This window comes from Pollicipes pollicipes, unplaced genomic scaffold, assembly GCF_011947565.3.
Source record: "Pollicipes pollicipes isolate AB1234 unplaced genomic scaffold, Ppol_2.1 Scaffold_4002;HRSCAF=4701_pilon_pilon_pilon, whole genome shotgun sequence".
Lineage (NCBI taxonomy): Eukaryota > Metazoa > Arthropoda > Thecostraca > Pollicipedomorpha > Pollicipedidae > Pollicipes > Pollicipes pollicipes.
Window position 1 is genome coordinate 12,801,055 of NW_023596420.1, and position 23,802 is coordinate 12,824,856.

At 56.6% G+C, this 23,802-nt stretch overlaps 1 protein-coding gene across 1 annotated transcript in view; it reads left to right on the forward strand.

The window, feature by feature from the left end:
• Positions 1-10,876: 10,876 nt before the first annotated feature.
• LOC119094109 (dual specificity tyrosine-phosphorylation-regulated kinase 1A) overlaps positions 10,877-23,802 on the forward strand; it is a 28,869-nt gene continuing 15,943 nt past the window's right edge. Inside the window, exons 1-2 of the mRNA XM_037217185.1 lie at positions 10,877-11,149; positions 23,300-23,535. Coding sequence (XP_037073080.1) covers positions 11,026-11,149; positions 23,300-23,535 — 360 coding nt within the window. The 5' untranslated portion in view covers positions 10,877-11,025. The remainder of the gene's footprint in view (positions 11,150-23,299; positions 23,536-23,802) is intronic.

Here is a 23,802-nt window from a genome sequence, read left to right on the forward strand (position 1 = left end):
CGATGAGTGCGCCAAATCTGAGGCGCAATAGGCAATGCGAGAGGCATACACCAGCCATGTTCGGCCTCTTGCCTCAAAGCCGCTACGCCTTTCAGCAGCAGGAAGCTCCTGCTGCTGAGACGCTAAAAACGTTATCCCTTAAAAAAAAACTGACGATTAGCTACGTCTTTCTAACCAGTCAACGACATGAATGCAACCAACGGCAGCACACAGCCTTGCGCTGAACCCAATGCATTACCGCGCGGCAATCATTCGCTCCCATCTGGGTCAAATGGCACGGCGCTTTAAAACGCTGCGCGGCAAACTCATCACATTCGTCACAAGATGCTGCGGTCACTCACGGTTCTTACGACTAGGCGTAAGCCTAGTTATTTGGTATTTTGTATTGTATAGTATGTGAAGTGAATCTTAGCTGAGAAATCCGTAAAAACCAATGATCTGGGGGGCATTGGAAAAGCACTGTGTCACCACCGATCTGTGACGTCAGCACTGATATAACATAAATTGTAGTAAATTTCTGTCACCTGCTGAAAGCTATCCTGAATCTGGCTGGGATGGTCTATTGTGATATGTCCTGGTCTACTGAACTTTGTTTTCAGCTTCGAAATTTTGTCACCAATTGACTCGCAAAAGTCTTAGTTTATGTCATCTACCATACCCGGTGAACCTGAAGCTTTTCTCACCCCTGGCCGCAGTTTCATCAAACTGAGCGGTGTTGGCCGCTGCAGATAACGCCAGGAGTCGGCCACTGCTGGTGCGTGAGAACGATCCTCGTGAAATCCTCTTTTCGAAAGTCTTTCAAAATAAATTTACATCGTTGAAAAATTAGACTTGGCCGTGTATTTCATCCGCAAGGTTTTGAAGTGGACCTCTGGACAGCTCAACGGTTACGACACTAAACATATCGATTTTACTTTTACTTTTCCTGTTTTACCACCAGGTTTCGGCGCCAGTTCGCGGTGCTGTAAATGCTAATTCGTTCCTGTCGTCAACATAAAAATGGTACAGATGAAACATTCGCCGTGAGTGCCTTCTAAGCGTATCACTCCATGACCTAAAGCGTTCAAAGGTACATCTTTTGGATGCAACATCGTTTTCGTCTACCTGTTGGCTGTCGCCTAGTGTTAGTCAGGGAACTGACGCCTTCGGCCCTCGGAGACTGCAACGCGGGCGTCGGACTGTTTGCTTCCAAGACTTGCGAGCATGCATGTTTATAGCTGTCTGATCATTTTTTACTGCTCAATTCCGATTGAAGGTTGAGTATTTCCAGACGAATGTGGTTTGGCAATGTCAGTTAATAACTTTGGTCCTATTTTTATCTACAATCTACGTTCACGAAGATCTCAACATCTGTCTCTGTAGAACCCTCCAAAATCCGGCGACGTCCCTGAGTGCTATCGGTTTGGATAGAGTCTACTGAACCATTGTGAGATTAATTGCGCCGGTGGTATGTTTCATGCTGTCATTCAACGCCTGGCAATATCCTTGGTTTCTTGCGCGCACGCGCGCGCGCCCGCGCGCGCGTGCGCGCGCGTGTGTGTGTGTGTGTGTGTGTGTGTGTGTGTGTGTGTGTGTGTGTGTGTGTGTGTGTGTGTGTGTGTGTGTGTGTGTGTGTGTGTGTGTGTGTGTGCGTGCGCGAAAAGACAAGTGGATGAAATCTGCTAAGCATCATTTTGAGAAATCGAGAACCATGGTCCCCCTCCCCCACTAAGACTCCAGCCTCCTCAACTTTGCGAAGAAAGAAGGCAAATATGCGGAAAAACACCTTTAGTGGCGTTCTTTTGAGGTGGGTCTCGTGAATTTTAGCTACTCAGTCCCCCGTCAACCCAGTTTGCGAAACACGCAGACGGATGGGCCGAACGGCAGCACAGAATGTTGGGGTGTTTTGCGGCGCGTGCTAAACAAGCTCAAACACAGACACAAATGTCTTACGCATGAGGTGTACTCCCCTCCCACCTCTTCCGAAACTATGAGACGAGCCAAGTGAGCTAAATCCGTGGAGAAACCTTCTCTTTTGTAATTTGGTTATAACTGGGGCTATCTCTCACTGCTCGTCTCAGCTCCACCTATTAATGTAATCAAAGTTTGCCCATATAGTCTGTTAGGGTTTGTTTTATGAGGCATGTAGAAGGCACTGCGTGTTATTTTGCTTCTGCTCTCTTCACTGTTCCCCATGATTACTGACCGCGATAAGCAAGAACTTCGCCTTTGGTGTCGAACTCCAAGCACTCAGTTTGAGGGGTAGTGGTAATCTGACTGGAGTCACACACTTGAAGCTACTTGAAGTTTGACAATGTGCCATTCGCTTACCTCGTCCGGCCTCGCTACCCTCTGACCTTCGAGCTAACTTTAAGAACTCTAATGACTACGCTTCTGCTGCGCTGTTGCGCTGTTATAGGGCCTTCGCTGCTACCCCACCGTGCATCCCCAGCGACGTGTGGCATCTACGCTTGGTATGTCGCGACTTGGCAGCCCAGCAAAAAAACTTCTGTCATTTGGTAGCCTTGTAGCAGAATTTCGCCACCAGTGACATTTTTATAACCACCGGACTGAACACGCCTGCCCGCCCCACCCGCCGCAACACGCCGCGCCTATTCGGACCAGGCCAAATGATCATGGATGTGTGGAAGACCTGCAAGCCGACGAGGCCGGCTGCCACGCGACGTCGCAGAGGAGCACATTGACTGCAGACCGAGGGACTACCATTGCCGCTCTTGTAGGCTGCTGGCGGCTGAGAGACGCGGTTCTGTTTTTAAATGTTTGTGTTTCGCCTTGTGTTGTAATTAGCTGCCCAAAAATGGTTCATATCTGGTAAATAGGTGGTGGAGAAAAACAGAACTGCGCCCCCTGAACCAGCAATGTGGCGGGAGATCATGCATTTGATGTTGTGTTTCGCAGCGCACACGACGCGTGTAATTGCGTTCACAATATAGCATTCATATTCGTCTGGTTCAGCCGTAAGCGCTCAAACACACTTACGCCGATCGCTATTGTCTCCAACGATGCGCAAAAAGCATGTCTGTAGCACTCATCCCAAGACGCATGCAAGTATGTGGTTGGAAGTACACTGAGATACAGCGGAAGGTGCCGCGCGTCATCTGAGTGACTCAAGACTGCCATACAACGCATAGAGTTGGAAAAAATCACCTTCATATAACTTCGGCACAATACAACTCACCTCCTCCCCCTTTCCTTACAGTACCAAGTCTGTCTACAGGAAGAATCATATTTGTGTGCGAATCAAGCACGGTTTGTAGTGTTTTATGTTCAAAGCTTTCAAAAGAACATAGTTTTTCATGCATGTGGCAAAGGACCATTTACATACGGCGTACCTTAATGCGCAATGGAGCAGGGTGCATTTGCGTTAACGGAATGCCACTGTATGGCCATCCAGACATTAAGCGGCAGTTTTAAGTATCGTCGAATGCACGATCGCATCAGTTTAGAATATCACCGAGCGCACAGCTGATCCTCCTCATTGCCTTTCACTTTTCAGTGAGCTTTTTCGGCTCTTGAGTACTCTCCGTGGGCCGGATCCGTTCCAGCTTGTGGCCTGTTAATTTGTGGCCTTGAGCACACAGGGAGAAATATTAGCATAGGATAGGTCAGAGCACACAGGTCAGTTCGGTGCACACTTAAACCCCCGATGATCCCACTCACACCACGTGACGCCGTTCTTCACACGCAGTGGGCGCCGCTTCAGATGGTATTTGAACTCCCGCAAGTTTACATTAAATGGGAGCCGATCGGGCCGTTGCCCTTCACCCTTCACCGGTGAAGAGGACGGCGACCTGTCTGCGTGCGTATCAGTCGTAACGCATGTCGGTCGGCGTCTCGTGACTCTTGCCTGCGCTGTCCTCCGTTGCGGATGGTGTCACCGGTCCGCTCAGGTCTCCCTGTTGTCATGGCTGCGTGGATTATACGCATCCTGTAATGTTTGGCAAGCCCATGTGCGTCAAATCAGTCAAAGCTGCTTGAAAACAGCGCTGGCGTGATTGTGTTTTCCCCTGCCACTGATCACTCGGGCACCGAAATTTGGCGGTTTCGTACTCTGTGAAGTTGTGTGACGCTACATGTACCATATGACGACATACAGTATCGGACTGTAGCGTGGCCGAGCCGCAAAACAATGTTTCCAAGGACAGATGTCGGCAGGGCGTGTTTAGCGTGAGCCAAACCAGCGGTGATGCCTACACATTTTGAAGTCATCTGATCTGCATGCGGTTGAAGCTGAGATGGCTGTCCATGATACTACTAAATTGTCCACAACTCTGCAGTCAAGTATCACGATGCCAAAAAATCAGTGGGACGGGTGTCAACCCTTTCAGAATCACCGGCGTGCTTTTCACAACGCCCTGGGTTTCGGCCGTCTTCAGTTTCACGCCGTTCGTACGTAACCAGTGGTGAAGCCCTTCAAGGCCCTCATGGGCGTGTTCGAAGACCGATGAACAGTGAGCCGTGGCATCTCACGCTTCTTACCGCTGACAAGCAGTTGCGCGACTATGCGCGACACCAGGCAAGCTGTGTGACGCGGACAAGTTCGGGTTCATGCAAGCTCAGATCGTTCGAGATACGGCATAGCAATCGCGGCGTACAGTATAGAACTCGAGTCCTTGGATGCCGAGTCCATGTTTTTTCGGTTTTCATGCGGCTGGTACAGGGATGGATGTCAGGTTTGCACTGGCAATGTTCAGGAGGGCGTCCCCTATGCCCGAAAAGGACTCTGGAGCTTGGTCGCCTTTATTTCATCCGTGCTAGCGGCATTGACTTATTTCATTGATACCAGGGTCGTCCAGAGTGTGGCGATGTCGATCGGTCCTGGTCTGAAGCTGCAGGCGGTTACTCGGGGCGACTTGACCAGTACCGATGTCGCGGGTCTCGGTGCGCTGGTGGCAGCTATGTGGCCCGTGCTGACGTATAAGTCATTCAGTGCGTCCGGTGCAGCACTGGGCGCTGGCGCGTCTTCCTCGCTTCCACTGATGGGCCGCAACGCCCGCCAGACGCAGCTCGGTCCCGCTTCGTCGAGTTCTCGCTGCAGGCGAACCGCGTGATCTTTCCGCACAGCAGTGCGGCACCGCTGGGCTCAGTTCCTTTGAAGGCATACTGACCGCCAGGCTGGAGCGCACAACGCCAGCCTCTGAGCAGCCGTCGCATGTCAGCAGAGGTAGGTGGTGCTCCGGGAGGACGTATCGGTGTTCGGGCGAAGGCGGCGACAGTAACGCGTTGTGGTAGGAAGGTCTTGAGGAATCCTTCTCACTTCTCGGCGGGCCGCTGTGACGGCAGAACGGGCTCCATTCCGAGCTGAACAGCTGCTGAGTGTAGGAGCCTTCGGGTCTATTCTCTGCATGCGTCAGCGCTGTGCGACGAGACTGGTCCGTCCGGCCCTACCGGTGCAGCGGAGCACGGTACGGGTGTAGACGTACGGGGCGCCGTAGTGACACCGAATCACCACGGCTCGCGCCACCTGATGGCGACGATTTGTTACCAAGATGCCCAGTAGCGTGTTGGCTGAGCGGTAGGCCGGGCGCTGAGTGTTGACTATTGCAAGGCCGGAGACTTTCAGAAGACGGGTCAAACGGTGATCGGGTCATTCAACGGTAGTTTTCAGCAAGCAGAAGCTCAAGTCGCTCAACAATGTAGCCCTGGATGGTTTGCCAACATGACCTAGAGCTGATATTTCAGGTCCTGGGGTTAGCGATCACTTGGGCCGTCGCATTGATGAGCATGCGGCAGTTAGAAGCACGAAGCAGCCGCGGAGCTTTCCCACGTACACTGCACGTGCGAGCTTCACTGTTTTCATATCATATTTCATGTTTCCCGGTGTCGGTGGCGTCTTGAGCAGTGCTGCGATGACAATCTGTGGCCCAGGTGTCACAGAGGCTCATTTTCTGATCTGTGCCCCCTGACGTCTGGCTTTATGGACCTCGTTTGTTTCAAGCCGCGCGCCACCTTCATCGCGCCTGCCATGTTCGCTGATGGCGGGGCCTACGGAACCGGGCAACCCCGGTCGGCCGACCCCAGTTTCTACCCGTCCGGAGGAGAGTGGATCGCTGGTCGCCGGTTCTACGGCGCATGCCTACGACCGGTCGCACCTGCTGACCGTGCGTGACCGGCTGGACGGGCACGTGGCTCGCGGAGCGACCCGATACCACCCGGCACGGCTTACCAGCCCGCCTGTCCCGTCTGATCCGCCGCCGGCGAGGTCGGTGAGGCGGTGCCCGCACCCACCGGCCGATTCGGGTCATGCGCGGGCTGACCGTTGCCGCCCTGTCCGCGATGCTGATGCAGTACACCGGCCACAGACGCTAGTGTAACCCGCCAGACGGACCGTGCCGCAGACTCACCGGGGGTTTGTGGCCGTGGCGGGCGGTGCTGAGCCCGCGAGTCGACATCACTACAATATTGGTCACATCAATGCCCGGTCACTGACACGGCGACTGGACGGAGTCAATCAGCTCCTGCAGAAACACCATATGGATATCCTGTGTGTGTCTGAGACAGGGCTCAAGCCTGAGGTACTCGACAGGGTGCTGATATTCCCGGGTTTCAGCATACTGCGGCATGACCGCGGTGTCGCCAGGCTGACAGCGGCCCAGCAGGCCCCGCCGTGTGGAGGTGGAGTCGCCATACTCGTCGCGGACTTCCCCGTGCAGCGAAGCTTGACATAGGCGGTTCTGATCCCATGGTGGGATCCTTGTGGTTTGAAGTCACATTGGCACTCATGACGTCATAGTAAGGTCACTCAAATCCTCCCATTTCATAAGCCATGCGGTGGTTGTCGAAGCGTTCATATATGGGATTTGTGAGCGCGATTTCTAGACACAACAGCCCTCAATCGGCGTTCATTTGCTTTTGTGCAAGGTACGATGGCGTAATGAAACCATGACGCATTGATGGGTCCATTTACTTAACAGTGAATTATTCTGTCTGGAGCAGCGGTTTCCATTTAAAAGGCATACCAATAGCTTTAAGTAAGCTTGTTTCATCACGTTTGATGCTTGCTTCAATATTTTCAAATGTGAAACATTGCCTTTAACTGAGATATTCTGCCAGGCCCCTTAGATAACCCGCCGCTGGTCGAGTGATCGCACCTATACAGCCTAAAACCGACGATAGCAGGGAGCGGGTTGGGGACATTCTGAGTCAGCCAAGTCTCACATGCTGCCAAAAGTCTCATCCGCACGAATCGTTTAGATCACTCAGTAAGTCGGGTGTATCGGCCTTAAATGGCTGGACGTTCAGTTGCCCTATGATCCCGCTATTATGGGAGCTCCTGCTGCGGCATTGTCCGGACACCTCGAGCCTTTCCGGCAGGTCAGTGCTGAGGCCGCAGTTTCAGTTTTGTCCTCTGTTCTGCGATCTGTTCCGATCGCCTGTGCTCCCATGGGGGCACTAAAAGCTAATTGCTAGGCAGGATGGATGCTTACGGATGGATGATGGGAATTTGGCCCAAGAGAGGGCCAAATTGGGGTAAAAGGAGCCTTTTGAGCGAAGAGGATGCCACTTTGCCGCTGTGTTGACCCTGTATGTATTTGGAGATTTGTATATCTCGGGATCCCATTTGGATGCTTTGAAAGCCGGGTTTTCGTCGAAAAAATTATATTGGAAGTCCTACGGGCCGCTTAATATTAAGAAGTCGGTATGCCTCTTCAAATGTCAAAAGATACCAGGATCTTCAGCCAAGGGTGTCCCCACCACCTTCAGAGGAAGGGTGGAGGCATGGCTCCAAAAGTCCCATTGTTGGCCAAGCCACTGCTTAGTGTGGATGTTCTTTAGATTTTTAGTAACTGTATCGTAAATGGCGCATTTGGGCTGATCCAAAACTGAAAACAACGCAAAGGCACGAGTACATTGAACTTAGTCATATTTATTCATGCATTTAACACGCCTTTGATATCATCGTGTGTTTTGATGAGCGAGGGTTTTAGAACAAAAGCGCGTATTCAAAATTACGCCTGCATTAAGTACGTACGTCATTGCTCGTAAGTATTTATCCAATGCAAACGTTTGTTACAGATGAATTTCGTTTGACTTATGTACACACGCAAAAGTTTGTCAGCATTGACCTTACAGTAACATGTTTATATGGATAATGCTCTTATGGGAGTGTTAAGGACAGATCGACCAGTCAGGTACCAAATTACGCACCGTGGGCACTCAGATTGTACTGAAATTTCCTTTCCATGGGATGGCCTAAGGCAATGTAATTTGGCTATATCATTTCTAGCACTATGTGACGGCACGTGCAAAGATCGCAGTTTCGGGTAATGTTGGGTGGGGTGCAAGCGAGGCCCTGGTCAAAGCAGCTGCATAAAAACGGGTACAGCGGGTGTATCTTTCTCTCTGAACTCTGTCTTGCTTTCTATAGGAAACCGTGTACTGGGTGTCAGTTAAGCATCTGTCGCCACATTCCTCAAGCTAGTCCCCGGCCCGTTCCATTTCAGGGACATTTTGCACTAGGCCAATCGAAGATTATTTTAGAAAGGAAGACCTTCAGCTGCCGCGTTGTCGGCATTTGAGTTCAAAGTTCTTATGTCGAGTTAACGGTGTGCATACAATAAGGTCAAAAACTCAATATAGGCGTTTTTTTGGGACTAGAACGTCGTTTAACCAGTGCGTCCTATTACATCGAAGGCCGTTAAGCCAAACTCTCATTGATTTGGGTTTATTTGCTGACTGCCGTAGGGCGTATAATTTCATGGCATGAAGAGTTAGACTAGTCATCATATTTGACCGAATCTGCACAGATGTCGTTGCCCACTGCCATCCCTTTCTCGCCCCCCCCCCCCCCCCCGGTCACTGGTGTGGGGGCCGCCCCGCAATGACCATTCACCAGACGCCTGCCACCAAGGCTGGGGATCTCCATTTCGAACTTGCATTACTGGTCTGCATATGATCTTCTGCGTACCTAATTTGTCTCTATCATTTCTTGAGGAGCATTTGCACTTTTTCGAATGAACTTTATCTTGACGAACATCCCGCATGGGCTTACGAACTTTTGCGTAAGTACTTTTGTCATACGAACTTTATCCGTGACGAACATTTGTGTTTGACGAATGGCTTACGAACAACGGTGTGCGAACTTTTTCCATGCGAACTTTTCTGCGTACAAATATTTTCGTTACGAGCTTTTCTGACAGATGATTTTCCATATGAAGTTTGCGCTGTAGATAGGAAAATCTTGCGGTTCGAAGTTTCGACGTTACGAACCTCATGCTCACGCAGTTCTGACGAAATTTAGGCATACGAGCCTTATCGTACGGACAATTTTCACGCGAACTTTTTTCTACACGGGCTTTTGTATGCAAGACATGAGTCTAACGTGCAGAGGAAATACCTTTGGAATGGCTTTTCCACAAAAATAACGCGAACTGATCGTCACCGATAGGCTTGGACGTATGACTGGTGGTTGCATTTGCGCACAGGACAGAATATTACCTTGCTCCCAAGCATAGGTGAAACTACGCACGACGCATGTATTGATGCAATTGATGGCTGCGACAAGCTGTGAGACTCGGCCGTTAATAAATTCTTCTTATGTAGATGACGCTAGCAAACCATGAAAAATGCTAGGTGGCGCTGCGGCTGTATGTAGTTCCGATCCTCGAACCTGTGGGGATCATGAAGCGGTAAGCCACTGAATTCTTCACAAGATGTCCCACGTGCTGGGGCATAGAGGGCTATGCTGTGGAAATTGCTCAAACATTCTTATGTTGTATTCTCACGGCTGTCTGTTTCTAGCATGCTTGTTTGTTCCAGTGCATCCGGAATCCGAGAAAATCCAGATGTGGAGCTCTGGAGAACAAGAGCGTGGTTAAATGAGATGGTCGCAGCGATAAGGAGTCCTTTACGATTTTTGCATACATGTAACGTGCTTTCTCACTTAGATAATATGTATTTCATGTCAGGCTAGGTCATGTAAAATTGGTGGAACTCTTCGAAATAAGTTCTGCGTACGCTACCGGGCTAATCGTGTGCCGGCAAATACTGTTGGACTAGGAATGCAGGGAAATGTTATCGTTTTTTTCACTGGAGTAAGAGTATGTCTGTGTGGATGCTACCCCACCCCATTCCAGTCGCTTGGAGTGGTTGCCCCACGTGTTTTATCTCGTTATCTAAAGATATCTACTATACTGAGATATTTCTAGTCCCTTGAGACTTTTCCCTATCTGGCAGCTTTTTCCCTCGGCAGTTCAGTGGTGTCACCTGTCGTGGGTGTTCGTGCGCGGCTGGGCTCCGGGTGCCCGTGGTTGGGGAGTGGTTGTTGGGTCTCCCGCGTTCGCGCGGGAACATTGCGATGTGCGAATGCCATGGTGGTAAAAGCCGCCACTTAAACAGCTACGCTGTTTGAATTGGACTCGAGGGAAGCGGACCAGCCTGCCACTTTCATCAGCAGTAGCCCGCCACAGGTAAGATTATTCATTTCATTTGCGGAAGTGGCCGTATTTCGCGAATTAGTTAGTCACATAAGCTCGAAGACAATTGCAATTGTATCGCCCACGTTTTTTAGGGTGTTTCTCGTTGATTTAAATATGACCCGTTAGATTCGAAAATTTGCGCATGGTTATCGGATCACTGATTACCCGCTTCGATAAACTCTTATCGCATGACGCAGACATGCGACGCTGTGGTGCACGCCGCTAGAATGTGTTAATATGTTCTTACTCACTTAACTCACGGCGGCATGTGATTACGACTATTTTCTTCCTCCCAGATACGGTATCCAACGATTGGAAATTGTGACCCGACTTCGACTCGCCCGGAACGGGGGGAGGCCTGTAGGCGCGCTGGTCTCAGCGCCTGCGAGACTGCGAGTTGGAAGCCGGCGCTTGTGGATTTTTCTTGAATGGAGAACGATGAGAGGAAGGACGTCTGATACATCAACAGAATCGTCTGACAGTGGTCAACGGAAGTGCACAATCCCTGGAGGCTGATCCGTAGTGACAAGTGAAACCGGATAGTGATTGTTTTAACCGCGGTCGATTTTATGTGGACGACGGTCCCATCGCGAGCGATACGGCTTGCATGGTGTCTCTGAATTTAATCATTGGTCCTGTTCAGGGCATGGAACATGCGCTGGTGGATCATGTGTCATGGGCGCCAAAGCAAGATTTTGCAATGCTTCTAATGGAGAGACAGCAAACTAGACGTAAGTACACATAGTGCAAATTTATGGATCTGCACTATTGTTTCTGCACTCACCATGCATTTCTGTGGAAAAAGTAACACTACAGTGAAAGGGCTGAATTGCTAAGTCACCCGATAAGCATGGCCGCATCCCAAAAATCGCATGTTTGTGTCACGTTAAGCTCGAATAACGGGCCATAAAGCGCATTCCACGGTCTGGCCGCAGTGTTCTCCCATGGTCGGTTTAACTGGATGGTGTGTGCTCAACGAACACGATACGGGCGCGTGCCTGCCGGTGCGCCCCGCAACTGCATGTGTCGTAACACTGGCTCCCGACGCACGGTGCCGGGCTGCCGGGCTTGCAGCGCGACGCGTCTCGTCCCGGCACTCGTTTGTGGGGCGGTTGAACCGGGGGTGTTGGTGACCTCAGCGGCGCACATCCGGCCATTGGTGCCTGACGTGCGAAGGGTCCCACGGTCAAGGCCGCCGTGACCCGATGCGGTGCTCAACGGCCGTTCGGGAAATCGGGCCAGCGTTGCAGGGACGCCGACGTGAAAGTGGCGATTGTTCACCTTCACGCCGTAGGTGTCGGGCTCCACGCCGACAGTAATGATCATGGGATATGTTGCACCTGTCGCCGAACAGATGTTCTCATTAGGTCACACTGTCCGGCCGGTTACACTAGCGCAGGCTCCGTAGGCACGTCCATAATACCCGCAGAGCTGACCGTCGTAGCTGACCGAGTCGCGCTCACCCCGCCAGTCGCGCGCGGGATCGCCAAAGGTCGACGCCATGCCCATCCCCTCATCTATCTAGCCCTCATCTATCCCACCTACCTACCGGTAACGGCGGCTGTCACACTGTGATGTAACCACGGCCGAGTGGCAGCCGAGGAGCTCGAGGGTGAGGCTCAGCTGCTGGGGAGGGACAACTGAACGGCAAGTCCTTGGCGCGTCAGTTGAAAACGCTCGGCTTGGGTGTGCTTTAGTGCTGTGGAGCTTAGTGTCAGTTGCATCTGCACCGATATGGGATATTTCATGAGCGGAGCATGCCCCTCCCCCTTCCCCCCTCCCCGCCCCCGCTCTTGCGACCCATAGTTTTCCGATTTGTTCCCAAGTTGGTCAGCTGACGATTTCGCTCTTACAGCGGAATGCGCGCGATATAATGCTAAATTATGACCGTCGTGGACCAATCGACTGAGCTACACGCGCTCAGCTGGCATGCGCTCTGTCAGGAATGCCTACTTTCTTTCTGTCTGCGGTCTTGTTATTGCACAGAGCTGTTGGCTGACTGGTTACCGCCGTATGACCATGTCTCGGTGGTAATGGTGCCGAACTCGTCACCCGCCCTGTCACTGCACGTGTGAGTCGGGCCCGACTTTGCATGTGAGCGCGGTCCTGTTGGCTTTGTGATAGTTGTGGCATCAAAAGCTGATGTTTTCCTCTGCATGGAGTGTTAAAGAGAGCATCCAAATCGTAGTACACGGCGATGAGCACGCGAATTTATCCCGGCGCAGAGCCGAAACATTCCATTTTGGTAGCTGGAACGCTATCAGCCATGGAATTATTGCGTTTGGAGCGTATTTTGTGTAGGCCGGGGGTGATGAACGATGACGTCACGTCGTTTATTGCAGCAGTCTGGCAGCTTTAAAGATGTAGGCAATAGTATTTCAATGCTCCACTTTGTGTGGAGAATTTCTATATGCGTCTCAGTTTAGTCGTATGTTGTCTATTTTGGTATTAAAATTCGTCTCTGGCGTTGGGAATCCGTGTGAAAAGATAGATGAGTTGGCACTCAGCATATTTCTCGTCATTAACCGCTGCCGCACCAACGCCTGCATAAAGTCGGGTCTGGTGTTATGCCGTATCGACCTGCATTGTTGGCATGGGATGTTGAGCCCGCTCACGCCTCTGAAGCCTGCCCGTCTGCGTGTCGATTCCCTGTGACATCCCACGCCCAAGAGCTAAGCGGCATGGCGTCATTGGTGGAAGTGCCGCGTCATGGAACATTGTCCCCGTAAACTGCATTATCCATCAGGGCCCGTGATCTACGAGATTTCCCGTGAGGCCCGTGCGTCCGATGGGGTCAAACCCCATGGATCATGGGCCGCAGCTGCCGAGGCTGGAGCTCGGGCGGTGATAGTTTTGGCGGCACTGGCGAAAGTCGCCCACGATCAGGGGACTGGCTGTCCCGTTCCCGCTAGCCTGCGGCAGTCGTGTGTCATCGACCACAAGACATGGCCCTAGCGAACTGTTAGGGCGTGCCGTGTTCATTGGCAGATGTCATTGCTGAGGTTTATAGCGACGCCAAAGATGCGCTTCGAAGCTGATCGTGTTTATGTCGGTGATCACGGCCAGAAAGCAAGCGCGGTCTGACGGATTCCCTCGTTGTCAAGATTCTTACCTGGGCCGGTTCTTAAGTGTTAAAATGCGATTGAGCAATGCAAGCACCTCTATGTATATAGAAAGGCCCATCGTCCATCGCTAAAACCTTTCTGTAGAATTAACTTTTTTTAAAGGTTCATCGTAAGTTATGATGGTATTGGAGGTGTTGTTATAGGATGAAAAACGGGTTGAAAACCCAATTTGTTTCCAACACAAATATGTGCAGTTTGTTGGCGAAAAAATGGGGGAGTGTCCATTTCCGGTAATGTAGCTCTACAACTGAGATTATTATAGTGATATTACAAAATAAGTCATAGTGCTACTATAATGGTAATGTTTGATGATGTTATTTTTCCAACAATGTCATGACTGTCCTTTGTCAAAGTCAGGCGGGTTTGGCTTCGCTGCGGTCTGCGTGGGCAGTTTTCGCGCAGCCAGACTGGCCCCGCGCTAGCCCCAGCCTCCGCCGCGCATCTGCGTGGGCAGTTTCGCGCAGCCAGACTGGCCCCGCGCTAGTCTCAGCAGCCCCCGCCCCGCGTCTGCGTGGGCAGTTTCGCGTAGCCAGACTGGCCCCGCGCTAGCCCCAGCCCCCGCCGCGCGTCTACATTCGGTTAGTGGGGTCGATGTCCCTCCAGCTGCATGTTGTCTAAACGACATCTCGTTTGCTGCCGGGTGGCGACTGGGTTTGGCGCCCCCACCCTCGCTGGAGCGGGTTTACGACGGGTTGGGCGAGTTTTCGTGACCCGACCTGAGCCGGGCACGGACAAGCTCAGGAGAATGGATCTGGTCCGGACAAGTACCGGAAACCGGGATGGGCTGCGCCTCAATTATGAAAATTGTGTGGGCGCTTGGCGAGTCCCAGAAGCTGGGTGAGCTTTGCACGAGTTCCTAGGACTGGCTTGACACCGCGCGAGCGGGGAAAGCTCTGGAAACAGCATGGGACTTTGCACCGGTTCCGGAAACTGGATCTGCTTTGGTCAAGTTCCGGAAACCGGATAGGCCGTGTTTTAGTTCCGGAGGCTGGTTGTGCCGTAGCCAAATGTTGGGGACTGGACGGATTCCGAGAAAGTTCGGGAGGCCACTCTTTATTACGCCCATGAGCTCCTGTCATTAAGCGCTGTGACCGTATCGATCTGCGAAGAATTTTGAGATTGTATCGACTCGAGGCAAGTTTCCGAGAGGCCATCAGCTGTAGGGAAGCGCCGGAGGCCGTATTGACCCCGGGGCTTCCGAGAGCCGAGCGACTTTCCGGAGGCCAGATCGACTCGGGGCCTGTTCCCGGGCCCAGGCGTCGGCCTCCGCGCGCACGAAAGTGAGTGGAGAAAGTGTGTCGGTCGTGAAACGCCTAAAACAAGTGGCGCTGGAATGCGCCTCGCGATCGCACCGCTGATATTTGGAGAGTGGTCTGGCGGGCGTGGTCCTTTCGCCGGACGGCTGAAAGATGCCGGTGAAAGATTCGAAACGATCGTCCCATTCTGAACCAGCGTGCCGTGCGCTGGAAGCCCCGCCGACCGTCGCTGTCTGATGCGCGCGCTGGCCCGGCCGGCCGGGGTTCGGAGGCGCGCGAGAACCGGTGAGCTCGCGTCGGACTCCGGCGCCCGTGGTGGTGGTCCGTGTGCGTACCGATGTATACCGCCCGCACGCTGCGGCCTGCTGCCGGCGTCCGTCTCACGGCGCCGCGCCCGTCCACCGTCCGTGGACCGTGGACCGAGCCGGACCGACTCGCCGGGCTCGTCAGCGAGCAGAGCCGACCGGTCCGCTGTGCAACAGGCTGGCAGCGGCCGACTGCACGCGCTGGCGTCGATGGTGGCGCGCGGCGTGCTGGCGGACCGTTACCGCTCCGTCTGTCGCCTGCGACAGCCGTGCTGACAGCCGCGTTCCGACGGCCCGCAGAGCCGAGTAAATCTCTGCAGCGGCTCGGCGGACCGTTTTACGGGCCGTTTTATGGGCCCCGTGATGGCGACACGTCGGATTTGCCGCGCCGCCTCGTCCAGCGAAAGTGTCTTGCCGCGCGGGTCATTTACTTCAACGGCGTTCGGGGGTGACGTGGTCTCTGACACTGCGTCACAGATTACCATGCTTGTGTTCGCCCCTTCTGCCCTTTTGTGTCCAGCCCCTCCCGCGTTCGCCGTAAACACGGCCAATGTGTCGGCGCCGGCCGCCGCCCCACCCGTTGCCCGTCCGCGGACCGGCCGGCCGGGCCACGTGCGCGCGGCGCGACCGTCCGGCTATTGACCCCGGTCGGCCGGGTGGCGGCCGGCGGCCCGGCTATCGACCGCGACCGGCCGGCCAAGGTCGCCCCGCCGTCGCCAGGTCGCCGCGCCGGCGCCGCGCCGCACCGCACGCTGACCTGGGCCACGCTTCCACGGCTGACCGTGCACTGGACGACGCGGCCCAGCCCGACACCGTCACGGCGACTGGGGCCAGTTCGCACGGCTGCGCTGACGGAAAGGTGACGCTTCGGGCGATGTTGGGTGCTGAAAATCGTCTGCGGCCCGGGCCCCGGGCGGTGCGGCTGAGGGGCCGTGCAGATGCTGCTGCTGCCGCGCCCACGTGAGAGGTGTGGCACCGGTGACTTTGCAGTGTATGCGCTAAGAAATATGCAATGACGGGTGTTTGCGAGGTGCCCGTGGATCGCTTCACGAGCGCCGCCACTCTGACTTGGACAGAGGCGGCGCGACGCCACGATGATCGTGCCTGCGAGCCATACCGCCGGTGCTGCTGCTCGCTGGCTGGCTGGCTGGCTGGCTGGCTGGCTGGCTGACACGGCAGGCGGCTGGCGTGTCGGGCGACGTGCTGTCTCCTGCAGCACTGGACGCATACGTTGACCAACCGCAGCCGGTGCGACGATCTGGCAGACCCGAGACTCGGTGGGGAAAAGCACGCTGGCAAGTCCGTTTCCTGCGCTGCTGGGCATTCCTGTAGCACAGAAGAAGACGGTGTGGCGCGCTGCAGTGCACGGCACGAGCACGTGGCGGTACGCCAGCACGTCCGGCCCTGCTGTGCGTGCTGGTGTACTGATCGCACCGGCCGGAGGTGATGTGACATCAGTTGGCACGCTCAGCGGCTCCATCTGAGCTGCGCCGGTCGTTTGTCATCATGACTGTGTGTGTGCTCGTAGAATGTGTTTTGCCTGTGCGGGCGGGCGGGGCGCGGAGCGGTAATCCAGAGCAAACTAGACGATACATTTACGTTTCCAACAGCCGCTGTCCTGAAGAACTTGCACGTTGCACGGGGTCATGAAAGGAGTCGGTGGGGCGTTATGTAAGGCGCTGACCTCTCCTGGTAGCCGGCCTCCGAGTCGTCGCCGCCGTCGCGCCGCCTGACGTCACCGGTGTCGCCGTCGCCGCGGTGACGTCACGCAGGCGGCGACCCGCGCCCCACGTGGCCGATCGTGTTTCGCGGGCGGCGGGTCGGCTGGCCCCGTCGGCGCCGACGACCGCGGTCCGACGCTCTCGGCGCCCGGCCGCCGGGTATTTATAGTCGGGTGCGGCGGCGGCGGCGGCGGCGGTCTGGGCCGTGGTGGGACTGGGCCGAGCTGGCCGCGCCGGCCCGGCGGCGGCGGCGGCGGCGGCGGCGGCGGTAGCGGCGGCGGCGGCTGGACGGCGAACGGACGCCCGCTGGTGGGAGGGGGCGGCGCTGAGGCCCGACGAAGCGGCGTGGCGGCGTAGCGTGTACCGGCCATAGCGGTCGTGTGGATCTGGTTGGCAGGATGCTGCAGTGGTGGCTGGGTTCAGGTGACCTGGTGAGGTCGGGGCGCTTCGCCTTGCGATGGAGGCCGGCCTGCGGTCGCCACGTCGCGGGCAGGCCGCCGGCGGGACGCTCCACAGCTCTGGCGTCACTGGGAGGGCGTGGCTCGCCACGACAGCACCGGCTGGCGCTTGTTCTGCAGCGAGCGGGGACCGCCGGCTGGCGCTGTGTTGTGATGGTGGGGCCTCGAATGTGATCGAAAGTGATCCTGAGATCGAAGCGTGTATTTTGTGTGTGTGCCGGGCAAGGTTGGCGTTTCGTAGAACCAGTGGGGCGAACCCTGTACTGGGTGGATCGGCTCAGGGTGCCCTTCTAATGCTGCTTCCTCTTATTGTAGGCACTTGATGTGGTCACTGGGAATAATGGAAAATATTTCCTCATTATTTTGTTTCTCTTGTACTGCTTGAACCTTTCTGGTGCATGGGGTCTTGAACTAAGAACGCGTTGTCCGCTGCATGTTTGGGGGGGGGGGGGGGGGGGGTGCTCGAAACCCTCACCCTGAAAGCGATCCTACACCTATGTTGGGAATGCCCTCTTGCCAAGCGTACTAGCATGATTTGTGCGTGAAATTGTGCGTGGAAAACGTTGCACAAGTACGCAGTTTATGGTGGATTTTTCTTGTGTTTGTGTTTGTTTTTGCTCTGCACGCGGCAGAATGGCGTGGGCATTGACGGAGGCGATCATTTTCAAAATGGTTAATCGGGATTCAAAGTTGGCCGCTCTCCGATTGTGTACCTCATTGGTACCGGCTGGCGCTCGACCTCGCCAGTTCTGTGGAAAGGTCCGCCTGTGGAAGCTTCGTTTGGACAGGACCTTGTTCTGGTCAGCCGCCGCTCGTAGAGAGGCGCTCGCGTGCTACAGCGCCCGCGCCGGCCGAGGTTACCACTGTTGCCGCCTCACAGGCCGGCCGGGCGGCCTCTGCGGGACGAGATGATAGCTCGCGGAGGGGAGGGGGAGGCGCCGCACTCGTTATCCGGGCTGTGGGACACCCCCGAGCCGGCCGGACACCGCCGCCGTCAGTCGCAGCCGGACCTTGAGCCCCGCCGCCCGTCGTGCGCGGCGGCGGCGGCGGGGCGGACCAGTCAGGTGGACGGGGCGGACGGTCCGGCGGCCCCAGTCGCTGGCGGCCGGCTCCGGCCCGGAGGTCGGTCGGGTTCGGCGGCGCAGCGGGCGCCGCAGAGCCCAGGTCTGCCAGCAGCGTCCGCCGCGTCCATGTCGCGCTACCGCTATTGTGAGCGACGGCAGGCCCGTCGTGTTGTGCTCTGATCTAGATTGGCCCTCTCTCGCTCGTGCGCTGAAGTCAAACTTGGTGGTATGGCTTTGCAAGCTACCTTTGGGGTGGGAAGGCTGAGCAGTGAAATGGGTAATTCTTCTGCCCCAAAAAGTCATAGTCGGCCGTATTTGACCGACTTTCCTCTCACAGTTCAGGGGCGGGGGATGGCCTTGGGCCCCAACTGAATCCTGAAGGCACCAGCACGAGGGCTGAGGGTTGTATGTTGGGCGCAATACCCTCCCCCGTCTCCATGCTTTGTAACGGCGTGTTGAATCGTATCCAAAATATCGAAAAGTCTAAACCAGAACGTATATCATCTGTTTTGAAGGCTTTCGTCGATTGACTGCTGCCATTGCTTGACAGGAGAGAGACATGCGGACTGTTATTGCCCCCCCCCCCCGCCCTCCTGTTTATCTCTCGTCAGTCCTGTGCGCCGTAATCTCCCCCCCCCCCCTTGCGACCGATACCGCGCTTCACACGTGCCCGCGGCTATCTGGGTCAGTGACCTAGAAAGGCGCGCCTATTGACCCGGTTGGCCGACGGCGGTGCGGCCGGCCCAGCAACGGGCGCCACTATTGACTAGCGGCGCTGGTCGGCGCGCTATTGATCGCGCCGGCGGGCGCCGGCTGGGCGCCGCCGCCCCGCCGGCGCCCGGCCGGCCGCTGGAAACAGGTGGCGCCGGTCGCCGCGCGCCGTCAGCGGTTCGGGGACGGTCACCACGCGTCGTCAGTGGTCCGGGGGGGGGGGGCGGTCACCACGCGTCGTCAGTGGTCCGGGGGGGGGGGCGGGTCACCACGCGTCGTCAGTGGTCCGGGGGGGGGGGGCCACCACGCGTCGTCAGTGGTCCGGGGGGGGGACGGTCATCCACGCGTCGTCAGTGGTCCGGGGGGGGGGGGGGCGGTCACCCACGCGTCGTCAGTGGTCCGGAGGGGGGGACGGTCGCCACGCGCCATGTGCCCACCTTGCAGCGTAACGGTGCCGGCGGCCGCGCGGTGGCCCATACCGGTGGGCAGCATCATGTTCCACCACTCGACACCGCCGCCGATACGAGGTCGCCGGATCACCGGCGAGGTGGGCAGGACGTAGAGGCCGTGGGGGCTGAGGTCAGTGGTCGGCGTCGTGTGGTCGTTATGAGCTGGCGGGCGGGCTCAGATCCGGTCTGTCCAGCTGAATGGCTACAGGCGGCAATGCACTCGACTTCGGTGTCCAGTGGTGCAGTGTTGCTGATTGGTACTTTCAAGGGTGGTAATACACCTGTCGTATGACGTGGTAATTCACCTGTCGTATGACGTGGTAATACACCTGTCGTATGACGTGGTAATACACCTGTCGTATGACGTGGAGTACGTGGAGCAGATACGCTCGCTGTATCCGCTCTGTATCCGTGTATCCGCCCGCTGGGCGTGAGTCAGCTTCCGCCAGCAGTCGACAGGTTGTGTCTTCGGGCCGCCGTTGGGTGAGCGGGTGCTGTATCAAATAGCTGTCGTGTACGGCGCGGATGCTCCCGAACCCAGTACTGCTTATTAGCGTGAGTGTAGAGGAAGATTACCTACCCTTGTCTTTTTAACGGCTGTATTTAACATTTTCATGGTTTTCTGATGCCGTAATGCATTGGATTTGCTTCCAGTTTCTTAGTTGTACTTGCAAGGTGCTTATATGCATACTTAATGGTCAGGATCATCAAAGGACCGTGCAATATTACATCGAAACAGGCTCGGTTTGTAACACAACAGCCCGAGTGTCTGAAGTGTCGTAGGATCTTGCTTTTGCGAAGCAAAATGCACAGACGAACGCCGTCTGTCTCAAACGATGGCAGTGGTGTCTCAGGTGCTGGATTTATTCACATTGCTAATGCATTGAAAATCATGCGCTGATGCATTTGCATCATGCGTACACTTCCGGGTTGTGCTATATGACTATTCGTTAATGTTTTAGTGTCGTCTGCTAATGTGGTGCCTGGTGAGAGTCAAGGAAATCATGGGGCCCAGGCCTTTACAGGAAGCACAGAACACCAGCCGTCCTCTTCTGTTCGTTTCTGTGCACACAGGGCTCGGCTTCCGGCTGCTGCTATTGTCGCTGGGCGGTGGGGTGGCCCCGCACTTGCTTTGCTTCGTGAACCGTCCTGCGCGACGTACTACGTACTGCCACTATAAGATGCCCGCACATACAGACAAGGTAGTGAAGCGGTTAACGCATCCGCGTTAACCACTGCGCGTCTGGAAAACGAGGGATACGGGGTTCGATTCCCCGCGCCCGCCCTTCCTGCAAGGGTGAGAGGCAGGCGACGCCATATAGCCTCAGCAGCTGAGTGCGCCGTAAAGCTCCAATGACACACCGCATGCAGACTAGCCCCGGGGCGTGCCCGGCGTTGCCCTGTAACACGCTTGGCGCGGGCCGTAGCGGGAGCACGTCTGGTGCGTCTCTCCTGTCGCGTGGTCCTGGATAATTGTGCCCACGTGGTCGGCATAGTACGTGCCGGTTGGTGGCGGCCGTTGTTTGTATGGTCGGCCCGTGTTTATTGTGATCCGGCCGCCGCGGCCCGGCTGGGCACCGCCCCGTGCGGGCCATACGGCCGCGGCCCGCCCCGGGCCACACCGCCGCGGCCCGGCTGGACACCGCCCTGTGCGGGCCATATGGCCGAGACCCGCCCCGGGCCACACCGCCGCGGCCCGGCTGGACACCGCCCTGTGCGGGCCATATGGCCGAGGCCCGCCTCGGGCCACACCGCCGCGGCCCGGCTGGACACCGCCCCGTGCGGGCCATGCGGCCGCGGCCCGCCCCGGGCCACACCGCCGCGGCCCAGCTGGACACTGCCCCGGGTGACGCCTGTCCCGGCCCAGCGGCCACCGTCGGCCGCCGCCGGCCGGCACAGGCGTCACACCGCGCCCCTGACTGGGCCCTTGCGAGCAGTGGACGCTGAACGGGTGTGCAGCCGCAGTGCTGGAAATGTCACTTGGCGGCAGTTTTCGTTTGTGAATTTGCGAAGGGTTGGTTGTTTTCAACGGGGGACATGGGCAAGTTGGGATTGGAATAGCCATCGTTTCATTGGGGTTTGATGCTGTAAGTAATGTTCACGGCTGTTCTCTGGTGCCGACAGCCCGTGACAGACACACGGCGTGTCACTCTGTACCATGGGCTTTGCAAAATAGATGTCGATAGCTCATGTGTGTTCATACCTGTTCACTTTGCCTTCGATGAATCCTGCATTGGTGTTGTTCTTCGTAGTTCTTATCTACTATTTAAGTATCTTACGCAATTACGTCTGGTGTAATCGTGCTTTAAAAGTGACGCTCACTGCGTTGTTACGGGACGGCGCCCAGACATTGCCCTCGGTTTGTTTCAGTCCAGTCGTAAGTCTCAATCGAGCAGGCAAGCAAGGTACCCTTTTGCTGGACACTGTTGGCCAATTTTAGGCGGCACACATTTGGATCCCAATATAGCGGTATATATGGATCCCAAAATAGCACAGCGACGGGTGTGGCAATACTATGGGTCGCCATGCCGTATTCCAGTTCTGCGTCGATACGGCTGACCGGCTGCGGCGAGTTTGACCCATCACGCTCACTGTCATGCCTGTCCACGGATGGCCCTCCCCACGCCTTTGTCAAAAACTGCAATTAACGTATCAGAATCGTAGCAGTTGTTCAATTACTTGAAACACCGCTGAGAATGGCTGTTATGGCACGTCACATCAAGCTAAATGCAACGGGCATGCATTCATCAATGTCATTCATCCGTTCATGCCGTCATTCATTTGTTCACTCACTCATTCTGCCCGTCATTGACTGGTTCAAGAACAGGCAGGGAAAATGGACTATGGAGGTTTGGCACTGTCAGCAGTCGTCGCATCATCTGATGACGACTGCACGTGTCGCCAGGGGACCTACTCGGGCGAAGGAGCTTTACTTGATGGCTTGCTTCGCGGGGTTGAGAATGACGTCTTCTCGTCTGAATCTGATGGGGCAAGCCTGAACCGTGTCTGAGCCTTAGTGTGGTCGGTGGTCGGTGCCTGAGTGTACGGGATCTGAGTGCTGCTGCGTAAGTCACGGCAGCCCGGGTTGTCCGGTGTGCGTCCTGTGTCTGTTCCTCCGCGTGCGCCTGGATTGTCCGGTGTGTGTCTCGTGTCTGCTCCCCGCGTGCGCCTGGATTGTTCGGTGTGCGTATCGCGTCTGTTCCTCCGCGTGCGCCTAGATTGTCCGGTGTGCGCCTCGTGTCTGCACCTCCGCGTGCGCCGGGAGTGCGGTCCACCCAGGATGCCCTGCGTTCGTCGGGGATGCGCTGTCTGGGTGCAGCCCGGGCGCACTTAAGGCATCGCGTGCCACCGCGCCGCACCCCGCGTCAGCCCGGCGCCTGCCCTGAGCTCCACGGTCGGCGTGCGGCACCGTCTGCGCCGTCTGCGCCGCGCGGTTCTGTCGCGGTGGCAGCCGACCGGGCCGCGCCGGCCCGACGCGCGGCGCCGCCATCGATTCCGGGAAAGGTGGCCGGGCGTCCCCCGCCCCGCCCGGCCTGGCTGGGCGCTGCGTGTGGCCGACGCTGCTGGCCGGCGGTCCGCCTGTTGCGCGGCCTGGCCAGGCGGCCCGCGGCCGGGTCCCGTGTCGGCGGCATAGCTGCAGCAGGGAGGACTGCACTGGTGGTCGCGTCCAATGGGTGGGGCTTCCGGCTGGGTGTGGGAACGAACCTGAGTGGGGGGACGTGGCACGTTCCCCCCACTCACGCGCTCCCCATGCATCTCGCGGCCGTCGCTGACCGCTCTGCTCCGTTACAGGGGACCCGGCGAGGGCTCGACACGGCGGGCTGCTGGCGCGGCTGGCCCCGCCGGCGGGCGAGCCGGCGCCGCCCGACGCCGCCGACGGGCCGGCCGCCGAGCCGGTCGGCAGCTCCAACGGGCCCGACCTGCTTACCATGCAGGCGCGCATCCCGTACCAGTTCCGCGAGCCGGCACAGGCGCCGCTGCGCAAGCTCAGCGTCGACCTCATCAAGACGTACAAACACATCAACGAGGTGAGCCTGGCCGCGCGCCGCCGGCGGGCGGGTGGTGTGTCTGTTGACGCGTGCAGCTACTCGGATCGTTGGCGTCGTCGCGCGGTAACCAGCCGGGGCTAGTGAAAGTCCTCGGTGGCCGGAGCCGGAAGCCCTGAGTGGAGCGGAAGTGTGAGATGGCCGGCGATCTGCTGCGGTCGGGCCTTTCGAGGGGCGGCGCCGGCGCCTCGCGAACGCGAGGCCCGCGCTCCCTCCGGTCACGGCTCGGCGCCCGTCCGGGCGACGCGC